We start from the raw sequence: 22075 nt of genomic DNA, 5'->3' as shown, positions 1-22075 counted from the left end.
TATCTTAGAATTTATTTTATCAGTGAAGATTAAGCTCTCTGATTTTTTATCTTGCCCAATTCCTACCTAAGGGGTCCAGGGAGTCATGCTCTACAAACCATGGATTCTCATCAGATTGGTTTTATTTGACCCTGTACATTGTAACTTGCTTTTCAGTCTGACTCTGGCATAACATTTTGAGACAAGGAAGAAAATATTTAATCAAAATATACTTCTTTGCCATGCCTTGAAATTGCCCTGAAAATTTTGTGAGAAAAAGTCACATTCTATAGGGAATCCCTTTATCTCTTTGTTTTCGTTCCTTTCTTTGCAGAGTCAGGAGATAATCAACAAAGAATCAGGCACCCTTTTGGGTCCCATAAGAAACATTTTACAACCTGCTTTCTCTCTCCCTGAAATCTGCTGAGAGATTCCTCTGCAAAATAAAACTTGGTCCCCACAATCATTTATCTCAACCTGAACATTCCTGTCCATTAATCCCAGGTCTTCAAATAAACTCAACCAAGCGTCAACCAGAAAATGTTTAAATCTACCTATAGCCTGAAAGTCCCTGCTTTGAGTTGTCCCACCTTTCTGAACCAAACCAATGTATAAAATGAATAAAACTAAGCTGCACCCCGACCATATTGGGCACATGTTCTTGGGACCTCATGAAGGCTGTGTCATGGGCCATGGTCACTCATATTTGGCTCAGAGTAAATTTCTTCAAATATTTTACAAAGTGTGACTCTTTTTGTTGATACCAGAAAATAAAACATTCATATGTTGGTTTATTACCCTAATAAAGTTTCTATGTTCTTAAATATTATTTTTCTTTCTAGTTCTTATGTTTTTAATTTCTCACCTCAATTTCATCCAAAGGACATGTATAAATTGAAGTATACTGATAAAAGAACATCCTGCTAATCTGTAAGTTTCTGTTACTAGTAACTTTAGTAAATATTATTAAAAAGGATGTTGAAAATTATTCAGTAAAGTTGCAAGATAAAAATTACCTTTTTTTCACACAGTAATTACTCCTCAATTAGAATGGATCATTTAGAATTAACTAATTAAAATGAAGCTACTTTTTATAAATAAGTTAATACATTCACTAGAAATAAATTTTCATCTTCGTGAAACTTTGCAGGTATCCCTTAGCATAATTTACATTGTACAATAGCACTTTCAGATGTCTTTATGAAATATGTATCAGCACATTGCTGTAATCCAAGACTAGATTAAGAATCTAATATGTTACCCTACACTTTTTAAGATTGTTTTTTGGGTAAAACTTTCAACCTATCCTGTTGATTAGTATATATTTTATAAACAATTTTAAAATCTGTTTTAAAACAACACAAGATCTAATATTTAATTAAACAATAATAAGTGTCTTCAGCATAGAACTTTGAATTAATTTTATCTATGTAGCAGAGAGAGATGATCAGTAATCACTTTCCATTTTACTTTTTATTCCCTGCATATTAAGAATAAAATGATAATTTTTGTTGGTTTATTTTTTGAGAGAGAGTCTGCAATGGCACGATCTCGGCTCACTGCAACCTCCACCTCCTGGATTCATGCGATTTTCCTGCCTCAGTACCCCGAGTAGCTCGGATTACAGGTGAACACCACCACACCCAGCTAATTTTTTGTATTTTTAGTAGAGATGGGGTTTCACTATGTTGGCCAGACTGATCTTGAACTCCTCACCTTGTGACACACCTGCCTCAGCTTCCCAAAGTGTTGGGATTACAGGCATGAACCACCACACCTGGCCAATAATTTTAAAAATAATTGTTCTGGAAAGAGAAAAATATCTATTTCATACTCTGTTGATTGAATTGTAAATTAATATAAATATTCTTAAGAACAATTTAGAAACACTGATCAAAGACCTTTTTAAAAAAGTTTCTATGCTTTAACTAGAATTTGCCCAAAGTAAATAATTAGAAATGTAGAAAACTATGTATATGTAATAAATGTTCTTTGCAGCATTAATACAAAAACTTTTTAAAACCTAAAATTCAATTTGTCAATTAAATAATGAGATTTCCATAGGGCAAAATTCTATACACTCAATTAAAACTATGACTTAAAAGAATATGCATTTAGTTATTAGGGAAGTATTCACAATTAAGAACTTGTGATATTATATTGAAGAATTTCACACTCCACAAGATTAAGATGCTTTCTTCCCTGTTAAATCCTAGAAAGAAAATCAGCGATTACAAAAATTATCCTTATACACCCTTAATAATAAATAAATAATTCAAACATTTCTTAAAAACTAGAATGTCATACCTCAAACTGCAGAGTATTTTTTCCCATTCAGGTTTTTCATGCTCTAACTGTGATATTATTTCCTTTTCTTCAGATAGTCTCTTTTGTAGTATACTAATCTTATTTTTCATTTTTTGAATTTTTCCTGTAAGTCGCTCACAGTGATTTTCTATTGATCTTTCACGTAAATAAATTGCATTTTTAATTTTTAATAGGTGAACACAATCTGTAAACAGGAAAAAAAAGGTAGAGATAAAATATATGAGTAGATTTTTTTATATAAAGGACTGTGCATTTTAACAAGCATTGATTCATATAGTGAACAAATATGTACATGCTGAATGCCTACAAGGTGGAAGACATTATAGTAAGCTCTGCAGATAAGACAACACCTCTGCTCTTGTTTTAGCTTAAAGTATAGTGAAGAACCAAGATAAAAGGTGACAATTATAAACTTAGATAGGTACTGTGGAAAAAAAAAGACATAGTTATATGATTGTATAAGATAATTTGATCTATACTTCACCCAGGGAAGATTTCCCTGAGGAAGAGACGGCTATACTGAGAAATGAAGGATGAGAAGAAAATAGTCAGGCAAAGCGGAAAGCAAAGCATTCTGGCCAGTTTGCAGCATGTGATGAAGCTCTGCTGCAATCTGCTACTAGCCCTGATGGAGAACAGGTACTGATCTTTCTTCTTAACTGAAAAAATATAAAAACAAAACAGACAAAATACATTAAACAATTATTTTCAACACAGTGGACTTCAGGCAATGAAGATGGTAGGTGATCACTGAAAGGCAGAAAACAAATACAGCAGGCCTTACAAATGTCCCAGCTCTTCTAACAGAGTTTTGACGGAGGTTCCAGGCCATGACAGCGGGAGAAAATCTGACACAGAGCTGGGGTGATGAAGCTGAGAGGCTAGGAAAACTAAAGCAGATAGAGATGACAAGACAGAACACTGGAGAGAAGAAAGCAGTACAGGAAACAAATCCTGAAGACGTGCAGAGATTCCCATTTGAGTATTCAGTAGAGTAATGAAAAGTCCTTTTGTGCTAGGAAACTTCCTCAGAACAATAGGGAAAAAAAACTGCTTAAAGAAGATTATCAGAAACTATGCCTGGGGTTCACACCATGCCTGGAAGAGGGTCCATTCCCATGAGCCAGGCCAAAAAACCTCATACTTCACAGGACAATGAATAATCAGAAAGGTCTTGCCTCAGAAGTGAGGAATTACCCCAAATCTAAAAGCAAAAATGGAAAGATTATCTTAAGTAAATTGCTGTACTCCAAATAAAACTCAAGACAATAAGTGAAGGCATGGAAGCTATTAAAAAAAAACCCATATTTGTAGAGACACAAATTACATTTTCAGAGGTAAAAACTACAGTGGATGGAAATAAAGACAAATTAAGGATAACAAAGGAAAAGATTCCTAAATTTGACACGATAAACTGTGAGAAACTTTCAAGCAGCTAATATAGATAACTCCCCAAATAAAAAAGAAGGGACAGAAAAAAAATTAAAGAAAAAATGGACAAAAATGTTCTCGCCTTAATACAAACCATAATCCCACAGATTCAGGAAAGAAGTGTCTGAGACAGAAAAAAATGAAAGTGTATCATTGTCATCTTTTATACCATCTATGATGTATATTATTTGAAGGTGGACTGTGATAAGTTGAAATTATATACTAAAAATCCTAAAGTAAACATTAAGATAGCAAAACAGTTATCTCTAATAAACCCAAAAATATATAAAATTGAATCATAAAATATAGCTGACTGATCTAAAAGAAAGGAGAAAAAGAAGGGGAACAAATAACAGCTGGGACTAATGGCAATCAAACAGCATGATGACAGAAAAACGTAACTATATCAATAATCACATCATAAATGACACTTGTCTAAAACCCTCAACTCAAATGCAGACTGTCAGACTCAATAAGAAAGCAAACTACATGCTGCCTATAAGAAATGCACTTTAAATGTAAAGACACAAATTAGTTAGAAGGTTGGAAAAAGATACATGTTAACACTTGTCAGAGGCAGGTGAGCGGGAGTGGCTGCATTAATACCAAAGTAGATTGCATAGCAAAAAAAAAAAAAAAAAAAAAAAAAAAAATCCAGCAATACATAACAAAAGGTCATGTCACAATAGTAAAAGGATCAGTTAATGAGGAAAACATAACAATCTTAAGTGTTTATACCCCTAAAAACAAGCCAGCTTCAAAATGTATGAGGCCAAAGTGGATAGAACTACAAAAAGAAATAGACAATTTCTAAGTAATCTGAGGTTTCAATACCCTTTAGTCAATAAGTGATAGAACAAGAAGGCAGAAAAACAGTAAGAATAAACAGACTTGAACAACACTATGCTTTTCAAGTACCAATGGAACGCTTACCAAAATAGACTATATTTTAGGCCATACCATAATTCTCAATTAAAGGACTGAGTCAGAAGGACTGAAGTCATACAAAGTATATGCCCTGACCACAAATCAATCAGATTAAAGACCAGTAAGAAAAACAACTCTGAGAAACACTCAAATATTTGAAACTAAGTAACACACATCTAAATAATCCTGGGTCAAAGAGGTAATGAAAATAGAAATTAGAAAATATTCTGAACTGAATAAAAATGAAAATACAATGTGTCAGAATTTGTGAAATGCAGCTACAACTGTACCTGAATACAAATTTTAGCACTGCTGAATGTCTATATTAGAAGAGTCTCAAATCAATGACCCTGACTTCTACCTTAAGCAACTAGATAAAAGAAGAGGGAGTTAAACCCAAAGCAAGCAGAGGAAAGGAAATAATAAACATCTGCTGTGGTCTGAATGTTTGTGTTCCCCAAAATTTATATCCTGAAAGCCAATCACAGATGCGATGGTACTAGGAGGTGGGATTTTTATAGGTAGTTAGGTCATGAGAGCCAAGCCCTCATGAATGGGATTAGTGCTCTTATGCAACAGACCCCAGAGCTCCTTCAACCCTTCTGCCAAGTGAAGACACAGAGAAAAAGAATGTATCTGTGAACCAGGATGTGGTCCCTAACCATACAACAAATCCAACGCATCTTGATCTTGGACTTTGCAGACTCCACAACTGTGAGAAATCAACTTCCATTGTTTGACTCAATCTATGGTATTTTGTTATACTGTTGGCTTCAGAAGAAACCATAGAGAAAGTCAACAACACAAAACACTTTGAGGAGATCAATAAATGTGGTAAAACTCCATTTAGCCAGGCTGCTCAGAAAAAAGAAATAAAACAAATTACTAACTTTAGAAATAATGGGACATTATTACAGATTCTATAGATAGTAAAAATATAACAATATTATAATTTCTATGTAAATAAACATGACAACTTAGATAAAATTAATAAATTCCTTTAAAAATGAAAATTAGCAAGTCTCAATCAAGAAGCAGTAGAAAACCCGAATTTCCCGTATCTATAAAAGAAAGTTAAGTTATAACTGAAAACCTTCCTAAAAGAAAACTTCAGACCTAGCTAACTATGCTGGTGAATTCTCAAAACATTTCTGGCAGAAAATAATACAACTGTACAAAAACTACCCCTACCAAAAAACAAACAAACAAACAAACAAAACCAGAAGTATATCTCAACTCAGTCTGTAATGCTAGCTTTACTCTGAACCAAAACCAGAAAATGGTATTTCCAACGAGCAAATTCCCTCATGAACATGAATGTAAAACTTCAACCAATTTGTGATGCAAATAAGACATCCTCCAATAGCTGAGTGAATAAACTGTGGTTAAACAGCCATACAGTGGAATATCACTTTATGCAAAAAAGAAATGAGCAATCTATCTATGAAAATATGTGAAGGAACCTTAAATGCATATTACCTATTGACATAAGCTAATCTGGAAAGGCTACTTCATGTATGATTCCAACTGTATGACACTCAGGAAAAGGCAAAACTATGGATAAAGTAAAAAGGTGCCAAAGGGTGAGGGATGGCAGGAAAGGATACATAGGCAGAGTGCAGAGGATTGTACCTTTGTCCAAACCCACATATGTACAGTACCAAGCATGAACCCCAATGCAAATTATGGGCTTTGAGTAATTGTGATATGTCAATTTAGGCTCATCTATCAGAGCAACTACCACTATGGTGAAGGATACTGGTAATGAGGGCGGCTACATATGTGTTGGGGTGGGGGTTCAGACAAAAAAATGTCTGAACTTCCCTCTCAATTTTGCTGGGAACATAAAAATGGTCTAAAAAATAAAAATCTTTGTAATAAATTCTAAATGAGACTTTAGTAAATTGAATCCAACAGTATAATAAAAAGATAATACGTCATAAACAAATGAGGTTTATCCTAGAAATGTAGGTTTGGCTTAACATCAAAACATCATAATTATTTACCATATAACAAAGTAAAAGACCCACAGGATCACTCCAACAGGTAGAGGCATCTGATAAAATTCACTCCTGATGTTTTAAAGCAGAAAAACTCTCAAGAACATAAGAATCCAAGGGAACTTCTTCAGCATGATAAGCAGCAGGTATGATGAATATACAGCTAACATGTAGCATAGTGAAAAATGGAATGCATTTCCCATCAGATGAGGAACAACAAGTGAATGTCTGCTGTCACTACTCGTAGGTAGCATTGTTCTGAAGATTCCAGTTAATGCAGTCAGAAAAGAAAAATAAATAAGAGGCATCCAGGCTTAAAAAAAAAAAAAAAGAAAGAAAATTGTCTTTATACACAACCATGGCCATACAATAGGTATGGGTAAACCCCAACCTGTGGGCCAGCTTCTTGTCTGTGTCAACAAACTTTTATTGGAACCCAGCTGTATTCATTAATTTATAGACGGTCTATGGCTGCTCTCATACCACAATGGCAGAGTTTATGAGCTACAAAAGAGACCCCTTTGACAGAAGTCTAAAATATTTACCATCTTTAGTAAGAGGGTAGTTTGAGAAAGAAAGGTTTGACAACCTTTTGTCTATGTAGAAAACCTGATCAAATCTACCAAGAATGTGCCACAACTAATAAGTGAGTTTAACAAGATTGAAAGATACAAATTCAACATAGAAAAATCAGCTGTATTTCTATATGCTAGCAATAAACCATCAAATTAAAATTTTAAAACATTTTGAGTTTTATAAAAATGTATATTTAGATTAGTTTTGCTCAACCTGTATAAAGTCAAATATATCTACACTAACTAAACTATAATTCACAACTTCATCAAAAATGAAATACAGATAAATCTGATAAAATATGGAAAGATGTATAAAAACTAAAAAATATTACTGAGAAAATTACCTCTATAAAAGCAGACACACACTTTATCGAGGAACAGATTCACTACTGTTAAGACGTCAATTCTCCCCAAATTCACCTATAAATATGACACAATCCCAACCTAATTTCCAACAAGCAAGCAGTCTTTATTTTTATTTTATTGATAAGCTTATTCTAAAGTTCATGTGAAAATGCAAAGGATCTAGCATTGTCAAAACAGAATAAAATTAGAGGAATCATTTCAGGAATTACTATAAGTCAACAGTAACCAAAACAGTATGCCACAGGTACAGGTTGAGTATCCCTTATTCAAAATGTTTTGGACTAGTTTTTCAGATTTTGGATTCTGGAATATTTGCATAAGGATGGTGAGATATCTTGTGGATAGGACCCAAATCTAAACACAAAATACACTTATTTTTCATATATACCTTATATACAAAGACTGAAGGTAATTTTAAACATGACTTTTAATGATTTGGGGCATTAAACAACATTTGTATACATGAGGTCAGATGTGGAATTTTTCCACTGTGGCATTCATGTTGGCAATCAAAAAGTTTTGGGTTTTAGAGTATTTCAGATTTGGGATATTTAAATTAGTGATGCTCAACTTGTATAAAGAAAGTCAAATACAGACAATCCCCAACTTCAGGTGGTTTGACTATTGACTTTGCAATGGGTTTACCACAATTTGAGGAGCATCTGGAAATTAATAAAACTCAATAGAGAGTCCAGAAATAGATAACACATATGCAACCAGCTTATGTTTGACAAAGGCAGGATGGCAATGCAGTGGAGAAAGGGTAGCCTTTTCAACATGTGCTAGAACAACTGGATGTTCATATCCAAAAAGTGAACTTGAATCCATACCTTACTCCATCTGCAAAAGGAAACTGTAAATGGAGCATAGATTTACATATAAGACCTAAGTCTATAAAATTTCTAGAATAAAGCATAGGAAAAAAAGCTGTTTCCTTGCACTAGGCAAATATTTTTTACATATGACACAAAATGCGAAAACTGTAATTCAACAATTAAACAGGACTTAATCACGATTAAAACTTCTGCTCTTCAAAAGATACTACAAAGTAAGTGAAAGGTGAACCCCACACCTGGAAAAATAGCCTTATAAAAAAGTAGCTAAAAAGTTAACAGTATCCAAATACATACAGAATTACTAAAATTCAACAAGTAAGAAGACATCAACCTCATTTTTTAAATGGCAAAAGATTTGAAAAGACGGTTCACCAAAGAAGATGTACAGATGGCAAATAAACACATGGAAAGATGTTCAACATTTTTAGTCATGAGGGTTATGTACATTAAACCCATAATAATATGCATAATGCACACTCATCAGAATGGCTAAAATTTAAAAAGTAAATTTTTACTTTTTAAGTAAATACAGTAAGTAAATACAGCAGTAGTGTGACAACATGGCAAGCAAAATTGTGATTTGCTGTTGATGAGAAGAGAAAATAGTACAAATATTTTGGAAAAGCATTTTGCAGTTTTTAAAAACAGGAATATAAAGGGGTGTAAGGAGACTTTAGTGGGTGATGGATATATGTTAACTATCTTGATGGTAATAAGTTTCACAAGTGTATACATCTGTTAAAACTTATCAAATGGTACCTTTTACATGTGTGCACTTTATCACATATCAATTATATCACACTAAAGCTACTGATTATAGGAGCAAATACCTAAGGCACTGGCTGTGACACCGAGAAGGGAATGCAATGATGCAGTGTAAAGCTAGAGGATTGAGATCTATACCTTACTGCAATAAGTGGCAGCTGAGTTTTCAGCAAGCGGGTAACATGACGGTATTGATTTTTTACAACTATATAATTATGGTTGCAGAACAGGCCATGGTTTTGGAACGTGGAATAGTAGGAAGGACAGTTATAAGGTTACCACAGTATTTCAGGTGGGAGGAAATGGTAACCTGACCATGGGTAAATGGGTAAAGGCACACAAGAGAAGCAGAGTAAACAAACACATTGGGAGTGCCATTCACACTGATAAAGGAACAGTGAAATGATCATAGCTCTTTGGCTGAGAGTGTACAAGATACAGTAGTTCTCATTCTTAAGGCATATTTCTGAGATGAACATTCTTATAACATATTAGTACTCTATGGTACAGTGGTAAGCAGTGTGTGCATACATTGCTATAGAATAGAAAAAAGCCTCATGTTATGCATTATCCTACCTTTACACTGCATTCCATGTTGATCAATTAGTAATATAACTTTCTTAGAGGAAAGCGAGTCCTCACCCTCTGAGGCTATTTGAGATAACTCAATTATGTCATCAAGGTCATCCCTAAAATGTATTTGGTTTTTCATCTGAAAAATAAATAACAGTTTCAAAATGTCAATAGTTACAGCATATACTAAATGTACAGAAGTGGGAATTAATCAACTAGCACAAACACAGGTACTAGTTCTGCACTTTTTTTTTTTTTGGCAATTTCCTTTATGTTGACACTTTTTCAAAAAGTCACATGGTATATGGATAAATTAGTTTCCCAGTCCCTATGCCATTTAGAAAACTGACAGTTGAGTTAATTAAGGAACAAGGATTAGGATAATGTCTTCCTGAGCTTGTATCATTTCAACTGCAGAAACAATCTATTCTACATACAGTAAGTATTTAGATAACCTCATTTTACACAAGAGATTTTCATAAATAAAAAATTCAAATTGATCAAATAATTGGTGAAGAGAAAAAAGAGCAGCATCAAGTGACCCTCTAAGTCTTTTTGAAGTTGAACTTTCTCCAAAGCCAGGAACTCTACTTTACCTGTAATATGCTTACCTCATTCTTAAATCTTTGCGTGTATCACTTAATTCCACTTCTAGACATACTGTTGATGTTTCGTCGCCATGTGGTGGAGAATGACGCACATTTTCTAATTAAAGTTTTATGCTTTTATACTTTTTTTGCACTACAGTTGTCATATAATGGCTTCTGGAACAAATTCTATATTGGTTTTGTATCGTTGTGTTTGTAACAACAAAAACACTATGATCTTTTTGTTTTTTTTTTTACTCTCACATGCTTCATTTCTTTGAAGCAGGTAAGCCACATATCTAAAAGGCTTTTTGAATCACTAAACTGAGGCATATGTCTGATGTTTAATTTCCAATTAGTGGCATTTTGGTTCTTATTTTTTTGTCATTTGCCTAACAACCTATTAGTCTTCTTTTATTTCAACCATAACTACTTCTTGGTATCTTGCTTTTGTATTTTTTGTATCATTATAGCAATTTTCCTGGTCTGGGTTAAAAACACGTTCAGTATCTGGTTTGTGGTCATTTTCACAGTCTACTTTAATTTCTATTTAAATAAAGCTTAGAAGGTGACTGGCAAGCATATTCTGGGGACCCAGAGTATGAATGAGATAGAAAGGCATTTTTGAGACTGGGTTATTTTTGTTCAGGAAATATCTGGACTACTATAGAGACAGACATGCCAGACACATCACTCTTCTGACAATCAGGTGAATCATTTGTCAAATCTGAGGGTATTTACTTAAGTTTGTTCTTCCTGTAGAATTACCATGTAGTCACTCTTCCTCAGTACAAGCAGTTTTGTAATTTTCACCAAACTCTGCTTTAATTTATTTGTGATGAATTTTAAAGCTTTTTTCACCCTAATTTGTCTTGTTTGATCCACATTCTATCATACTTCTGCATACAAGAAAGTCCTGCATATATAAAGAAGTCCTTTCTATCACAACACTTTTTCACTGCTAGTTGTTGAGACAATTTTTGCACATGCAAAAGTGGAAGAGTAATTTGCTAGTTTTGTTTCTCAGATGACTTTTCTGAGTGTATGTTTTCAAAATAACTTTAAATAATCAAGTGTAAAAAGAGAAAAATTAAAAAATAATTAGAATTTAATATTAAACTTCTTAATCTATGTTTACCTACTCCCAAATCACTGGATTGTAACTAAGAAGTGAAAAATAATTCGGAATAGCCTAAAATAGGTGAAAAACACAAACCATGAAACTTTAATTTGTCACTGTTTGTTTGGGCTAAACTTGACTAATTCATTATGTGTTAAATTTACCAAAAATGAATTAGGAGATGACCTGTGGTACTACAAAGGCACCACCACTTAAAAAGATTTTATCACTATACCTACAGTGTACACTTGAGTGTTTTTCCAAACATTACTAAATGATTAGGCAAACTTTAAATTATTAGGAGCCAAAATCAACACCAGTAAGAAAAGCAAATTCTTACATTTTAATGCTAATTATGTATTGTAATATGATTGACAGTGTTATATGTTTATATAGATTATAGGCTTAAGTTATAAGGTCCACTAATCACAGTGGATTTAATAATATTTACAGATTTCCTATACTGAAATATATCAGGAAGTTATTGTTTGTACCCTAATGCCAAAGATGCCATTCTGCAAGATATGATTCTCTTGATAGACAGCTGAGTTGACTTTATGATCCATTCTCTTCCTGAACATAGTAGCTAAAGTCGGAGATCACAAGGGAAAATAAATCTTAACTTTGGCATGACTGGCAATAAAAAAAAAAAAACTGCAAAGTTTGAACCACTAGCAAGAATTACTCCTTTAGAATCCAATAAAGCGGTCATCAGTGTTAAATTGTTCATAATTTCTATTGCTTCAAATTGCAATTCAATATTTGATGTACCTTTTTTATTATAGTAAGTTATAAAAATAGAAGTGCAAACAATATCAGGAACTTTCAATTCCAAGAGTAAAGATTAGATATGTTACTATAGATTCCAACACTATTTTGAGTTTTATAACTAGTTAAAATGTTTTTTAAATGGAATATCAAATTATAATCAACTGATAATAAAAGGCTAATCCAAAGGTAAATTCACTTGGAGTATGCTGTATTACCAAAGCAAGGAAAATAAGATTAAACCAGATATTTGACTTTAAATTTTTACATACCCATGGCTGGTTATATTCATATTCTTCAAACCTCTTTTGCTCTCCCTCTGATGCCATTTCTAAGTCTTGTTCTGCTAAAAAAAAAATTATATATTTAGTTAAAATAAGCTACACAGAACATTTAGATAAAAGTCATAGTCTTTCTAAAAATAGAAAATAAAATTTTTATTTTATAAATTCGAGTTTAAATGAAGCTTAATCTTTAGTATCATATTTACTTCTTTAAGAAATGCTTTTAATCCTCCAAAACTTCAGCAAACCACTTGGGGAGGCATTAGATGTCAACAGGCTCGAGCCATACAAACATAGCCAAAGATTCACTCAGAAATTCATCCACCCAGCCGGGTGCGGTGGCTCAAGCCTGTAATCCCAGCACTTTGGGAGGCCGAGGTGGGTGGATCATGAGGTCAAGAGATCGAGACCATCCTGGTCAACATGGTGAAACCCCATCTCTACTAAAAATACAAAAAATTAGCTGGGCATAGTGGCACGTGCCTGTAATCCCAGCTACTCAGGAGGCTGAGGCAGGAGAATTGCCTGAACCCGGGAGGCGGAGGTTGCAGTGAGCCGAGATCGTGCCATTGCACTCCAGCCTGGGTAACAAGAGCGAAACTCCGTCTCAAAAAAAAAAAAAAAAAAAAAAAAAATCATCCACCCAACATCAATGAATAAAACCATCAGAAATAAAACAAAAGGTAAAAATCCAATAAAAACAGATAAAGTAACAGTACACTGTTCTTTACTTCATAATAGTACCTTTATAACAACACGCTGAGCCTGCTGTTCATTATTAATGATTTCCAAAATGACTGCTACTGTTTACACTTTCATCAATGTGCAGTCTCTTCTTTATATCCTAAATATTTTCCTCAACTATTCTGATGAATTTCTTTCATCTTTCTTAAAAGATGAAAGACTCAGACAGCTATGTGAAGTCTTCCTTGATTCTGGCTATCTTTCCTCAGATAAACAGTTTTATTTAATATAGGTTTTAAAACATACATAGTTAAGATTTCAAAAGTCTCAACTAACTATAATTAAAATAGAAGAGTGTATCTATTCCAATGTAAACATGCTGACTGATAATGAGAAAAATGATCTTTAATAAGAATAGCAAATCATGATCCTGAGAGAATAAGTGTCAAAGCTGATGGGAGGATGCTATGGCCTGTCTTTAATGTAATTCATCAGGTTCAATTATACCATTACGCTACAAGCACTTCTTATTTTCCACTATTTTTCCTATTATTTAGGAAGTACAAAGTTGTGAGGACACTTCCAATAAATATATAATTTATTTCTCATCTAAGAAACTGTTTAAAATTACTCAGCTTAGATAGACAGAATAACAATAGAACTATTCATTTGTTTTTCATTCTTGGGTGGGCTACTACTATATTGCTCATATCCTATAGTTTGGCCCTGTCAAAAAGTTTCTTGATCCACTCATGCAAGAAGACTTTTAAAAACATCAAAATAGTGTATAATAAGCTTTCAATGTGTAAATAATAGTCAAAAATGAAAAATTTAATTTAAAGACATTAATGACTTTTTATACTTCAAAATCAGTGCAATATTCACTGAATATATCAGCTTTGTTTTTCAAATAATGAATGCTGTAACTTTTTGTTTCTAAAATTAACTTGATTTGATGTATCATGCTTATCTCTAAGGTACTTACATGGAATTGCGATCTTATTAAAAAATAGGTTTCTTAATAAACTCAAAGTTTCTTAGTTCAAATACATTTAATTTGATTAATATCAAAACTTCTATATAACTTTCATGAATTACTCCCACCCCTTCTTTCCTCTTTATTTAACAGTAGTATCTTACATGTATAATTTCTATTTCCTAAATTTTTGTTCCTTCCCCTCTGGCTAGAATGATGCTCAGAAATAATAGCAAAATGATACTTTTGCTTTGACTCTGTTATGTTTTGAACTGCTATCAGATGGTAAACAGGTATATGGAAAGGTTTTCAGCATCTCTAATCATTACAGAAATGCAAATCAAAGCTACAGTGAGGTATCTTCTCACCTCAGTTAAAATGGCTTTTATCCAAATGACAGGCATTAAGAAATGCTGGTGAGGATGTGGAGAAAGCGGAATCCTTGTACACCATAGGTGGCATTGTGAATTAGTTACAGCCACTATGGAGAACAGTATACAAAAAATTAAAAATACAACTACCCACTTTATCCAGCAATCTCATTGCTAGGTAACTATTCAAAAGCAAGAAAATCGGTATTATAAAAGAGAAATCTGCCCTGACGTGTTTATTGCAGCACTTCTCACAATAGCCATAATTTGGAATCACCCTACGTGTACATCAACAGACAAATGGATTTAAAAAATATGATACATATACTGCTCAGCCATACGAAAGAATGAGATCCTCTCATTTGGAATGACATGGATGGAACTAGAGGGCATTATGTCAAGTACAGGTATTGATCGACTTATGACCTATGCAACTTAAGACCATTCGACTTTATGACCACAATCACTAGCCATGACTGCTCCGCGTCTGGCAGTGCAAACGTTGCCCAGCTGGGCGTACAACAGTGCGGACCAGCTTCCGGCAGCACTACCATCTCCGCATGCACCGTTTCAACTGTTATCCCAGACTTGGTACAGCAATTTGTGTTTTTGTGTCTTGGATATTTTTCATCAAATCCCTCCCAAGATGTCTACCAAGAGGAAATTGTCTTTGTCTATGCCTCAGCCTGCCAAGAGGCTTAAATATCTGACTTAAAGATTTTTATAACATCATTTCATAGTACTGTACATATAGCCTACTCAACTTATGACCAAATCGTGTTACGACCGTTCTGTCAGAACCAATCGTGGTCGTAAGTCAAGCACTAGCTGTAAAATAATCCAGGCAAAGAAAGAAAAGCTTCACATGTTCTCACTCCTTTGTAGGTGTGAGAAATTTAAAAAAACAGAACTTATGGAGATGGAGAATAAAATCAACATTACCACAGTATAGGAAGGGTGCGAGGGTGGTAGGAAATGAGGATGCTTAGTAAGTACAAACTATAGTTAGATACAATAAATAAAATGTAGCATTTTATAGTACAAAAACATGACTACCATCAGCAATAACTTGTACATTTTAGCATTACTGAGGGAGTCAAAATTAAAAGACAGCACAAAGAAATTGTGAATGCTTGAGGTGATGAATAACCCATTAACCATGATGTGATTATTACACATTGTATGCCTCTATCAAAATATCTCATTTACTCCATAAATATTAGCTCATACAATTTACACATTAAAATTAAAAACAAAAATATATATATAAAGTAACACACACACATACACAGACACACACTGTGCTTATCAAAACATCTGATTAGCTTAATATAATAAGGGTAACAAAACAGACCAGAACCTATAAAAGTTAAATATATTACCAAGTAAAACATTTCATTAGATAAAAACCATACTTCGAATTGACTTTTAAAGCAAAACAAATATTTTAGAGTATCAAAATTGATCTCTTTAAATTGCTAAAAAACTATTGAAATTCCAAATCGAAAACTTCAGAGTATCCAAATGTAAAAGTAAAAACATCTGAATACACCCTTATTTTTCAGGTTGTGTGTGGTGGCAGCTAACTCCTGTGATCCCAGCACTTTGGGAAGCCAAGGCAGACGGATTGCCTGAGGTCAGGAGTTCAAGACCAGCCTGACCAACATGGAGAAACCCCGTCTCTACTAAAAATACAAAATTAGCCAGGCGGGGTTGTGCATGCCTCTAATCCCAGCTACTCAGGAGGCTGAGGCAGGAGAATCCCTTGAACCCAGGAGGCAGAGGTTGCAAGATTAGGCCATTGCACTCCAGCCTGGAAAACAAGAGTGAAATTCCATTCAAAAAACAACACAAAACCTTATATTTCTAAAATGTATTTTCCTTATGTGTGTAAATCTCATTTTTAAAAACATAAAAATGATAACAGCTACGTTATTTATATGAAATCCTGAAATAAAACATAAAAAGAAAAAATAATTGAGAATGAAAAGACTATGAGCATTACAAATAGATTAATGTACTTCTTTCCAGAGTTAAATTTGCATTGCAAAGTTTACCTGGCAAGGGTGTGTGTACATCCTTCATTTCAGTGGCTATATTCAGAACAGAATCTTTATTTTCACTTGTAACCTGAATGGGCTTTAAAACAAAATGATTAGCACATGATATATGTTGTATAGGATATGATGTTAATAATTAAAAATGTAAGAGTAATTACCTTCAAGGTGGGAAGATTTTCAGGATATTCTAACAAGCAAAAAAAATATATATAATCAATCATATGTGAATACGGTAAGGCCAATCATACATTCATGGAGTGTTAGCATCAAACTAAATATTCTTGCTTGTGTTAGTGTAGGATTTCATGTTTTTCTAGTTTATTTCTTTGATACAGTAACATGACAGAAATACACTGAAGAAAATAAGAATACAGGCTTCAAAAAACATATAGTTACAAGTTAAAAAGTGAGATTATCCACCATGTTTATCGGAAAAAAAAGTATTGAGTATTGATATCAATGTGGATATGCTAATATGAGAAAAGTGATCTAAAATCAGAGGAGCAACTGATACACCTGGGAATCAATGTCAAAGCAGGTGGTACAAACTCCTGCACATCTTTCATGCAAGACATCAGAAGGATTTATACCATTATACTACAAATATTCATCATGCTCTTTAACTTGCCCAATAACTGAGAAGATACATAATTACAATGACACTTCAGTTGAGTGTACACTTCACATCTCTTCAGTGGAAGCGTCCTGAATTGAGCAGTTTGGATATATGTTTGGTGAATCCTAGTAGATAATATTCCTTCTTTATCATAACCATGTGGTGTAATAATGTGCCTACATTTCTTGTATACTGTAGTTTAGCCTTCTGAAAGTTTCTTCATCCACTCATAGCAAGAAGGTAAAATATATAAACCCCATTTAAAAGTACAATAAATTATACACACTTATACGAAATGGAATTGCTATAGGCATTAGATATTAATAACCTTTTATATTTGGAAATCAGCACAATATTCATTGAAAGTAACCATTTTAGGATTCAGTTAACTCATTCAACATTACTTTTCTCTAAAATTAGTCTGGTTTAGAGTATCACTTTAATCTATAAAGAAATTTCATTAAATAGCTATTTTAATAAAAAAGCTAGCAAAAAACCTAATCTATTCATATTAAATTTTAACTCATTTGAATAACTAATAAAAATGTATCTCTGATGTCTGATAGTAATAAACAGGAATAATGAGTCACTGTGGTTGATCCCAATTCTATACTCCTTACAGATTCCAGCAGTCATTGGAGAAGGCAGAAATCAAATCTTCTGGCATGCAAATATTCTAAATACATCTGAAGTGAGTTCACCCAGGTTTCCTCAGCAGAAGCCCCCAAATTACCTAAAAAACTTATTCCTTCCCCTCTTTCCTGCCTTGTAATCCCTCTTTCTTGATGAAATTAATTACTACATTGGTGGTCACATTGCTTTTCATTCTACAGTGTTTATGGGTTATTATGACAACTTCTTCCCTCTGGTTTTAGCAGTACCATCAGACATCTATAATTTCTATTACTTTGTCTCTTTCTCCTTCCCCTCTCCATAGGAACATGCTATGAAATAAGAGCAAAATTATGATGTCCCCTGATCCTCTTATGTCTTGAACTGCTTTCCAGTGGTTCTTCTTCCCAATTTCAACGTACAGAAGTCTATAACCTGGCTATTCAGATCATGGCCAAGGACCAGCAACATCAGCATCACCTGAGAACGTACTAGAAATGCAGAATCTCAGGCCTGCTGAATCACAATGTGCATTTTCAAAGAGCCCCCTGCTGATTTATTCAGGGAAGTTCTCTTCTATCTTGAGTGCAGATGACATTAAATATGTATTGCTAAATTACCTGCTCCAGATTTTTCAACAACCGTTATTCCTGTGGCAAAATTTGAAATAGAAACTTTCTTTTTAATTATAGCCTGAATGGAATGAGAAACAAAATAATCAATACTTAATAGATACTTCATAGATTATATAATTAGTAATTCAAAATATAAATGAAAGAGTAATTACCTTCCAGGCTGGTTGTTTCTGAGAAGACACTGAAAAGCAAAATGGATATATAGTCAATCATATGTAATTATGATAAAAACCAACCATACATTAATGCAGTGTTAGCATCAAGCTGTATCCTCCTGCCTGTACTGAAGCAGATGAGGGCAGAAAAACAAATTTTCCTCCTTTCCTTTGGTATAAGCAAACTTCCCTGAGTCCTTCCCCCTCCTGTGGAACTGTACCCTGCTCTGCAAGTTTTATGAGTTTATAGATTCTTGTATTCTTGTTCTCTATATCTAATAACTGCAAGTTTCTGTTTTTCATCTGAGCAGCACAGTGAAGGTCATGAGATATGTCTGAGCAGGTCTGGATTGCAGCCATCTAGGCGCCATAGCAAAGGATGCAAGATAAGCTTGTGTGAGGCTCTTCAGCAACCTAGATAATGGCCATCTAGGTCACACAGAAAAAGTCATATGTAAGCCTGAGTTATAGGCCTGTCACTGCTTACTAAACTGCCTTTGTTCTGCTCTTGTATTTTGTGTATAAAAGTCAAGCCCTGTCTTTGTTCAGAGCTCAGACTTTGAATGCAAATCTGCTGAACTGGTGCACACCTTAATGAAATCCTCCTGTTCCACCAATTGGTCTCTCTGGTCTCCTGATTCCCATAACAGTACTAGTGTAGAATTTGATGTTTTATAGTTTATGTCTTTGGGACAGGAACATGAGGAAGTATACAGAAGACAATAGGAATACAGGCTTCCACAAAATATACAGTTATAAAATTACAAAGAGATATTATGCATCATATGTATATTACCAAAATAAAAAGTATCAGTATCAATGTGGATATGCTGAGCAATGAGGACCAATGTGATCTAAAATCAGAGGAGCAACTCATACACCTGGGAATCAATGTCAAAGCAGATGGTACATACTCCTGATGTCTTTCATGAAAGACATCAGAAGGATTTATACCATTATACTACAAACATTCATCATGCTCTTTAACTTGCCTGATAACTGAAAAGATATACAATCACAATGACACTTTGGTTGAACGTACACTTCATGATTCTTCAGTGGAAATGTCCTCAATTGATCAGCCTGGATATATGTTTAGTGAATCCTAGCAGATAATATTCATTATTTTTCATACCCATGTGGTGTAATAATGTGCCTACATTTCTTGTATCCTGTAGTTTAGCCTTTCTGAAAGTTTCTTCATCCACTCATGACAACAAGGTATAATATAAAAACCTCAAGAAAAAGTATCATTATTGAATTTGACATATTTCTACAAAATAAAACTCCTATAAAGATTAGTTATTAACAAGCTTTTACATTGGAAAATCATTTCAATATTCATTGAAAAAAACATTTTAAGAGTCAATTAATAAATTCAACATTATTGTTGTTTCTAAAATAGTCTTGTTTAAAGTATCATGTTATTCTCTAAGGAATTTTCATTAAATAGCTATTTTATCCAAGAGTTAGCTCCTTGAACAAAGAAGACAATATATTCATATTCAAATTTATCTAATTTGTATAACTAAAATCAACAAAACATGTATTTCTGATGCCTAATAGTAATATAGAAGAGTAATAAGTCAGGGTGGTTAATCCCAATTACGGCACTTTTCCCTGCTTCAAGTCATTCCTGGAGCAGCCAAAATCAAATCTTCTTATATGTAAATATTCAAAATGATTCTGAAATGAGTTTATTCAGGTTTCCTCAGCAGATATCCCAAAATTAAATAAATAACTTCTTTTTTTCCCTCCTTCCTGACTCACATTTCCTCTTCCTTGACAAAAATAATTACTACATCAGTGATCTCCTTAGTTCTCATTCTATAATGTTTGTGTGTCATTACAATCACTTCTTCCATCTAGTTCTAGCAATACGATCTGGTGCCTACAATTTCTTTCACTTCATCTCTTTCTCCTTTCCCTGTTTATGAAAACATAGCTGTAGATGTAAAGCAAATTACACTGCTGCTGAGACTGTTATGTCTTGAACTGCTCTCTGATGGTTCTTCTTTCCAATTACAATGTAGAAAAGTCTATAATCTTACTATTTAGATCATGGCCAAGGAACAGCAGCACCAACATCTCCCAAGAATCTCAGGCCTGCTGAATCAGCATGTACAGCTTCAATGAGCCCTCCGCTGATTTATTTTGGGGAAAAGTCATTCTCTTCTATCTTGAGTAAACATGACATTAATTGTGAATTGCAAAATTACCTGTCTCAGATTTTTGTCCATCCTTTATTTCTGTGGCTATATTCGAAACAGAATCTTTCTTGTCAATTGTAGCCTGAATGGGATGTAAAACAAAATAATCAATACATAAAATATATTTCATAGACTATAAATTTAATAGTTCAAAATATAAATGAGAGTGTAATTACCTTTAAGGCCAGCTGTTTCTGAGAATACACTGAAATCAAAAGGGATATGTAATCAATCATATGTAAATATAATAAAGGTATCCAAGTATTCATGTAGTGTTAGCACCAAGCTGTATCCTCCTGTCTTTATTAATGAATGCTTAGATGTTTTAAACTTGGTGTCTTGAAACAGGATCATGACAGAAATACACTGAAGAAAACAGATATAAAGGCTTCATGAAATATAAACTTTCAATTTCAAAAGTAGTAATATTTTGCATGTCTATTACTACAATAAAAACTTGTTATTATCAATGTAGATATGCTGAGTAATGAGGACCAATGTAATGTAATATCAGAGAGGCAACTCATACACCTGGGAATCAATGTCAAAGCAGATGGTAAAGGCTCCCGCATGTTTTTCATGCAAGACATCAGAAGGATTTATACCATTATACTACAAATATTCATCATGCTCTTTAACTTGCCTGATAATTGAGCAGGTACAAAATGATAATGACACTTTAGTTGAATGTACACGTCACAACTTCTCAGTGGAAGTGTCCTGAATTGATCAACTTATATATATGTTTGATGAATTCTACTATATAATATTCTTTATTTCCCATATCCATGTGGTGTAATAATGTGACTACATTTCTGGCATCCTCTAGTATAGCCTTCAGAAAGTTTCTTCATCCACGCGTGGCAAGAATACATAATACATAAACCTCATCAAAAAGTATGATAAATTATCAAATTTGACATACTTATACAAAATAAAGTTACTACAAGCATTAGATATGAGGAAGCTTTACATTTAGAAATCACTCCCATATTCATTGAAATAAACATTTTAAGAGTCAATTAACGAATTCAACATTATTTTTATTTCTAAAAAGTTCTGGTTTGAAGTGTAATGTTGTTCTCTAAAGCATTTTCATAAATTACTTTTTAATCCAAAAGTTAGCTCTTTGAAAAAAAAAAAGCCAATGTATGCATATTCATGTTTATTCCATTTGAATAATATCAACAAAACACATATCTCTGATGCCTAAGAGT

General features: G+C 33.4%; 1 protein-coding gene across 7 annotated transcripts in view; it reads right to left on the bottom strand.

Moving 5' to 3' along the window:
• The window catches only part of LOC101029346 (uncharacterized), a 181774-nt gene that overhangs the window by 33279 nt on the left and 126420 nt on the right, over positions 1-22075 (bottom strand). For 6 of the 7 annotated variants that reach the window (XM_074396877.1, XM_074396884.1, XM_074396893.1 and 3 more), the window contains 9 exons: positions 21035-21063; positions 20868-20940; positions 18646-18674; positions 18479-18551; positions 16789-16817; positions 16628-16709; positions 12528-12601; positions 9784-9919; positions 2287-2491 (listed from right to left, as the gene is read on the bottom strand). In XM_074396877.1, the coding sequence (XP_074252978.1) occupies positions 2287-2491; positions 9784-9919; positions 12528-12601; positions 16628-16709; positions 16789-16817; positions 18479-18551; positions 18646-18674; positions 20868-20940; positions 21035-21063 (730 nt within the window). The remainder of the gene's footprint in view (positions 1-2286; positions 2492-9783; positions 9920-12527; positions 12602-16627; positions 16710-16788; positions 16818-18478; positions 18552-18645; positions 18675-20867; positions 20941-21034; positions 21064-22075) is intronic. The other variant, XM_074396889.1, reaches the window with a different exon arrangement.

This window comes from Saimiri boliviensis, chromosome 1 (genome assembly GCF_048565385.1).
Source record: "Saimiri boliviensis isolate mSaiBol1 chromosome 1, mSaiBol1.pri, whole genome shotgun sequence".
NCBI classification, from domain to species: Eukaryota; Metazoa; Chordata; class Mammalia; order Primates; family Cebidae; genus Saimiri; species Saimiri boliviensis.
The sequence above is the reverse complement of the archived record's forward strand: the minus strand, read 5'-3'. Positions and strand labels throughout refer to the sequence as shown.